The sequence below is a fragment of the Atta colombica genome, unplaced genomic scaffold (assembly GCF_001594045.1).
Source record: "Atta colombica isolate Treedump-2 unplaced genomic scaffold, Acol1.0 scaffold10, whole genome shotgun sequence".
NCBI classification, from domain to species: Eukaryota; Metazoa; Arthropoda; class Insecta; order Hymenoptera; family Formicidae; genus Atta; species Atta colombica.
This window is the reverse complement of record NW_017259184.1, coordinates 626,246-633,383: the sequence shown is the minus strand read 5'-3', so window position 1 is coordinate 633,383 and position 7,138 is coordinate 626,246. Positions and strand designations below refer to the sequence as shown.

General features: G+C 32.9%; 1 protein-coding gene across 2 annotated transcripts in view; it reads left to right on the top strand.

Annotated features, from left to right (window-relative positions):
* Nucleotides 1-7,138, top strand: part of LOC108684453 — a 14,401-nt gene that overhangs the window by 2,645 nt on the left and 4,618 nt on the right. For both annotated transcript variants that reach the window (XM_018188784.1, XM_018188776.1), the window contains exons 3-9: nt 1,212-2,307; nt 2,786-2,806; nt 4,024-4,248; nt 4,646-4,829; nt 5,059-5,322; nt 5,896-6,254; nt 6,792-7,035. In XM_018188784.1, coding sequence (XP_018044273.1) covers nt 1,212-2,307; nt 2,786-2,806; nt 4,024-4,248; nt 4,646-4,829; nt 5,059-5,322; nt 5,896-6,254; nt 6,792-7,035 — 2,393 coding nt within the window. The remainder of the gene's footprint in view (nt 1-1,211; nt 2,308-2,785; nt 2,807-4,023; nt 4,249-4,645; nt 4,830-5,058; nt 5,323-5,895; nt 6,255-6,791; nt 7,036-7,138) is intronic.

The window sequence follows — 7,138 nt, the reverse complement described above, 5'->3', positions numbered from 1 at the left end:
ATATATATATATAATTTTAATTATCGATTTTAATATATATTTAAATATATTGAGTGTCTTTATGATAAATGATTAAAAATGACTTAAAAAATCAATCTTTACATTTTTGAGAAACGTCTGTGAGGCCAGGTGACTCTTGCTGTCGTGGGTTGGGATGGCAGTATGCCAAAATGCCAAAAAGTAAAAGCGTCAGACGCAGCTCCCTGCTTTACTCCTTTTCTCCTTTGCTTTGCCACCTCCTCTTTTACCAATGTGCCATGATATTATTTATAGAAATCACCGTGTGGCTTGTCCAGCGGCCAAACGCTCGTGCCTTGTCGTTTACTTTGCAAAAGTGTCTCTGGGGCTCTCGAATTTTGGGATTTGAAAATTGTCAATGTTGTGTTTGAAATCAGTTCTGATCACTATAGTGACCTCTTTGAAGACAGAATGAGTCATGATGCTTTTTATAAATGCGAAAACAGCAAGTTTGTGAAACGCTTTGCTGATGTATATAAATATTGATATAACATACATTTCCAAAAATGGAAAATATAAAAATATTAATTTGTTAATAAATATACATACAGGAAGTTTGAATATATTAATAAATTGGTGAGAAAAACATGCACATGTTTACAAGTAGAATTTTTTAGATCGAAATATTCTTTTATATTAAATTAATAAATTAATAAAAAATTGAAGTTAAATTGAAGAATTAAAACGAAAAATGAGTGATTTATCGCGATATAAAAATAAGTTAAATTAAGGAATTAAATGCAAAGAATGTCCATAAAATTTTGCATAATTATCTAAACGTACAATAAAAATCTGCAATCTAAATATTATTCGTTACTTAAATATAAGCATAAATAAGATAATAAACTTTGAAAAAAAAATTAAATAACATTAAATAATCAATAATTCCCTACTAAGTGTTATAGTTTAATTAATTAAGTTGATTTAAAGAAAATATATATTCTGCATCGAATGTGTGATCTTCTTGTAACAAAATACACAAGACTAGTGTTTATATATGAAACGCTGTATTATTTTTTGTATCAATATTTTTATACTTGGAGCGTCACGTACTTCAGAAAGACATAAAATTATGTGCCTGCGATTACTTTGCATCGATTGTGGAGGTGCTTCAGCGTCTATGTTAATCTGATAAGCTATTTTAACTTACTGCGCAGTACTTTTAATATCATAAATTTATTTTTCAAATTCAGGTCGCAACAGCTATGACTTGGAAGCGGAGGATCAGGAGAAGCCGGCTACGTATCAGAGCTGCGTCTCAGGCACGGAGAGCCTCTCCGAGAAGGATCAGTTCAAATTTAACGAGACGGACACGACCACGGTCATTCGACGTTCCCATGTGCGACTTGATCTTCAAGCTGCAGGTCTGGGTCCACGTCCACCCTCTGTCATCAGTTCTGATCAGGAGTATCCTCCGCTAGAACATAAGGAGATTCCTGTGCCCTCTCCGTATGCCAAGAAGTTACAGCAAAATGAAGAAATTGTTTCACAGAGTAATACCGAATGCAAAACTCAATCGAAATCAAACACGGAGATCAAGAATAGCGGTAATAATGAAACATGTACAGAAGCAATGAAAATTAATACTACATCTACGGAAGATATGTTGGAAGCAAAAATGAAAGCGAATAACGATGGAATATGTCAGAAGACCGTCTCAAATGCGAAAAATGATCAAATCAAAATCAGCGTAAGGGAGAAGATTGCGAAGAATAGAGAAGAGGTCTCTGGCAAGCGTTCCAGCTTTGTCGAGTCTGAAAGCAAAGATAGTGTTGACAAGGCAACGATTCGTAGTCAGGAAATGAATAGTTTTGGGCTCATCACGAAGGAAAGTAAAGACGAGGAGAAATATATGACAGAAGTGGCCAAGTCCGAGATCAGCAGCAGAAAAGAGTGTATAGCAGCGGTGAACAGTGTCTTGAGTAGAAGGCTGGAGAAGGAGATGGACCAGCCTCAGACGACGTGGGAGCAAGAGAAACAGAAGGCTGAACTAGCGAAACTCCGGTTATCAGAGAGCAACAATCAGAGCTCTCAGGTGTCACTTAATACACTTTCACAAAGACATTCCAGCAAAAAGTCCAACGAGCAATTGTCGGAAAGTAGCCAGTTCGAAGATAGTGACTCCAGTGATACGAAGACTGTTACAAATGTCGAATGTGTGGCAAAGGAAGTACAGGACAATTCTGTCGGAATTGCAGAGGCAGCTTCGAAAAACAGTGTTAATCATATCACTCCTGTGACACCAGATACTATGACTCCAGACGAGGCGGAAAATCTTCTGAGCTCTCGGTAAATATATAGCGACTAAAAGAGAGAATTTTGGAGTCAATTAGAGAGATTAGATAGCATTTGATACATAGAAACTATAATTTTAGAAAAAGAGAAAAAAGAAGAATCATATATATTTTAAATATTTAATTAAATATTTAATTTTGTTGATATTGAGAATTAATAATTAATATTAATAAATAGAATTAATAATTAAGATAATTAATAATTAATATCAATAAAAAGATGATAATTTTGGGATGATGCTGTTTCTAGAAGATCTTTTAACACATAACCTTCGCATTTTTAATACAGCAAATTTTTTATTGTGTAATAGTACAATGAATTTCTTTTGCTGCAATCTGGCAACTTAATATATGGCAACTTTTTATTTGAGGCTTAGTATTAATAACTTTGTTTTTTTTTTTTTTTTCTTTTTGATTCTAATACGTTCGTGTTTATTTGAATGCAAATCTGCTGATTGTCATGGTCCATGCAGCATCTTGGAAAAAAAGATTAGGTGAGTACATTTGCAATTCTGTAATTCAATAACGGAAGCAGATATGTTATTTTACAATGATTGAGAAATATTATGTTGACATTTTAGTGAATAATTAATTCAGTAGAACTCTAAACTTATCTTGCAAAAACTTTTTTTTAAAAAAGAAGCTTTTATTAGAAAATTAATAGTAAATAAAAATTTTTATTATTAAAATATCATTTTTTTTCTGATTGATTGTATTTATAATAAGTGTATCAAAGAAAAATATATATATTGATTGTATCCGTTTCATTATTCTATGAAAAAGAATAATACATAGAAAAGAAAAGAATTTTTTATAAAGATATTATATAAAATTTATATATTTTTAATCGTTATTCAGTTACTATTCTTTTAGTGAGAAGATTAAAATCAAAAAACATTTTTCTTTGCGAAGAAAAGCTTTGTTGAATTATATGATCATTTCTATTATGAAAACGTTTTTAAGTTTAATATCCAACAATATATACATGTCTGATAATTATTCTGACGTGAACATAGAGCGAACTAAACTGAGACGGAAAGTCCTCTACCTACTTTATTTTGCAATTTTCGCAATAATTAACAAGATATTAATTGCGAAATATTGCCGAAAATTGGTCTTCAATAATTTTTTATTCAAATACTATCAACTTTACAGAAAAACTGCAAGAGATGAAAATTGTTTATTTTCTTTTCGTAGAATTCTACGAATTTTTTCGGAATTTTTTATCAACTTTTTAGTACTGCATTTTCTTATTTTTATCACCATGAGAAAATACGGTATTAAAAAATTCTGAAAAAATTGTAAAAAAAACTCTAAGAGCTCTATGAGAAGAAAATAAATCATTTTTGTCTCTTTTTCTGTAAACTTGATAGTATTTGAAAAAATTGTCAATTTTTCTGTAAAGTTGATAGTATTTGAGTAAAAAATTGAAGATCAATTTTCGGTAATTTTTAGCAATTAATATCTTGTTAACTATTGTGAAAATTGCAGAATGGTAAAGGACTTTCTGTCTCAGTTTAGTCCGCTCTACATATCGAAGAACTTTGTTAGAACGATTATCAGACATCCTGTATAAGAAATATCGAGGAATGTCTCATGAATGAATGGACATAACTGCTTTTTATTTATTTAACTGCAGAATTGATTCGCTATCAGCGATTTCGTAATTCGTGCGTAAAACAGAGTGAATGATTCGTGAAACGTAAATTAGACAAGGTTCGGCGTTGCTATCGGACGAAGAAGCGCAGGAGATAGCGAGGCTGCTGTCTCCCACTAGTGCCAATGACGCAATAATAGGTGATGGGATTTCTAATGACAAGGATAAGGAAGGACAGGACAAAGATAGGGACGACCAGGACAACACGCCCGACTGGCTGTCCGATGTCCTATCTGCTCCTGATTCCAGTCTTATCAATAGTGCTACTCATGATTATAGGTGAACGAGCTTATTTTTTATGTCTTTTCGGTTGCGCATCTTTCCTTATGTCTTTTTACAATTTTATTTTTATTCTCTATTTTTTCTTTAACAATTTTAAGTAAAATTTTCGATTTTAATATTATTTGTTTTTGGCGGATTTTTGAATTTTTAAATTGTAATATTTTTTGTTCTTTTGGATTTTTGGAAGATGAAAATTTTTTAATCTCCTTCAGAATTTAAAAAGTATTGTCTTCCTTGAATTTTTATGATTTGAGATAAAGATATTCAAATTCTTATCAATTCTTGGGCAACTGGATTTAAGGTCTTTCGACTTTTGAAATTATTCTGAAATTTTGAGAATTACACACTCTTAGCTTCTCTGTCGATTTATTTGTTAACTCTCTATTTATTTCAGTTTGTCTCATAGATCTCGCAGTGATTTGACGATAGATTCGTTGACGGAAAGCCAGATAGGATCGGTCACTGGAAGTGAGAGCGGATTGCTCGGCTCCGTCAGCAGCTTAAACGACACTCATGAAACTAACGATGACACTGAAACCGAGCAACAGGACGACTATATTCCAACTCCAGGAAAAATTGTAATTATCACATTAAAATACTAGCTTCTTTTTGCTCAGCTCAATTAAATCAGAAAATGATAAAAAACTTGTGATAAAAAAACAGAAAACAGAATTAGAGAACAGAAAAATATAGATTTATCAAAATAAAAAAATGTGTATAATTCATAACAATTTTTTAATAGTTTAATAATTTTTATTTTTTTGCCACTTTGATTTTGCGACATTACTCTGCTATTTAATTAATTAGGTACTCGTGGAGAATGGTGTGCATTATTTCGAAGACGGCCACTTTTGGATGGAAGTGGCAGGAATCCCAGAATCTGACGAAGACGATGAAGACTATCCGTCCACCGTGCCCATCAAGAAGACCTCCAAAGTGTCCTTCGACACCGGTCCTATGCGTGTTTATTCCACGCATTCTGTCAATGAATACGATCGCCGCAATGAGGATGTCGACCCTGTAGCGGCCAGTGCAGAATACGAATTGGAAAAACGCGTCGAAAAAATGGAGGTAATTCTGATTTGCACTCCTTTTTTTAATATCCTATAAAATAAAAATAATATTAGCCTCACATTGGAAATTTTGGCAAGTAATATCGCTAATTTCTTACAATTTCTTCTCACGATTTTATTTTTAAAGTCTTTGAATACTTTATTTCGTTGTGTTTCTAATTTATCTTTATTCACAAATATAATATTATTTTGATGATTGCTTCAAGGAGAGACATTTTGAGATGTTAAGGTTTTCTTCAATTTTTTATTTTAAATAAAAATTCTATTTCTTCTTAAAAAAAATCCTGATACTAATCTTCAGCCTCATCTTATACTTGTATATATTTTCACATTATTGTCTTCATCAAAATTTTACCAACACTGTGTGAATTTTTTTTATATCTGAAGATGACTCAATTTAGACGCCGAAATATAATTTTAATTACAATTTACAGAGCATAATACGTTTTATATCTTAGATTATTATATTGAATTTTATATTTGATTCTTACATGCCCTTTAAGTTCAATTGTTTTTGTACATTAAGAATCTTTTATCCTTGTTTAATTTAAAATCTTTTCAAAAAACTTAGGTATTTCCTGTCGAGCTGATGAAGGGTCCGGAAGGCCTGGGCCTCAGTATAATTGGAATGGGTGTGGGTGCGGACGCTGGTCTTGAGAAATTGGGCATTTTTGTGAAAACCATCACGGAGAAAGGTGCGGCCGCGCGCGAGGGTCGAATCCAGGTGAATGATCAGATCGTCGAAGTTGACGGCAAGAGTTTGGTCGGTGTTACGCAGGCTTACGCCGCTAGTGTACTGAGGAACACTTCCGGTCTTGTGCGATTTGTCATTGGCAGGGAAAGAGACCCCAAGAATTCGGAAGTGGCGATGCTAATTAGGCAGAGTCTCCAGGCAGACAAAGAAAGGGAGTTAGCGAACGCTGCCAATAGGTAAAATAGCGCATTCACGTAACTTGATTTTTAAATAATATTCAAAGATCAAATATATTATCATAATATTATAATTTATAATTATTTGTTTTTATAATGAAATTTTATTGTAATGTGAAATCAATCTGGCAAATAGTAAAATTTATTTTCTAAAAATTAGATATTTTATTTGATGATAAAAGATCCGTTTTCTTATAACAATTATTTGATTATCAATAAATGATATATTTTTATGTTGAGTTTAGTAATATTATGAAATTATATATTTTGTTTTTTTTTCAACTCGGTTTGAAGACTCCGTCTTCTTTTAATTTAAATACTTGTCTCATCTGCGTTCCCAATGATGATTTATCCTTGCTCGCAAAAATTCCGTGACGATACTTTGTGGCCACTCCAATGAGAGCCTGAGGCATCTTGGAGTGCTGAGGGAACCATGTTTTCTGTAATCAATGTTTCTGTAATGTTAACAAATTTTAACGTTATGATAATCAAACCATTAACTTTGAAAAACATTAAAAAAAGAAATACATTCTCCAGGAAACTTAACTTCTCCGATGCGTCTCCTGATGGCCAACGAGGAAGCGAGGACATCTCCGTCGGCAGCGGGATGAGCGGGATCCCTGGTTCGCCGGCAATGTCCTCCTGTTCAGAGGGAGAACCAGCACATAGCCCTATTGAGAACTACCTGTCGCCTTCTAGTCGCAGCCGATCTCCTATACTTGGCTCGTCGCACAACACTACACAGAGCGATGTAGACAGTTTGAGATTGCTCTTGCAAGAGGTATTTTGCGTATTTATATTTTGCGCTGTACAACTCGAATGTGTATCCCTTTTTCATTCGTTTAAGAATTTTATTCATTCAGATGTTTATATACCTGTTATAT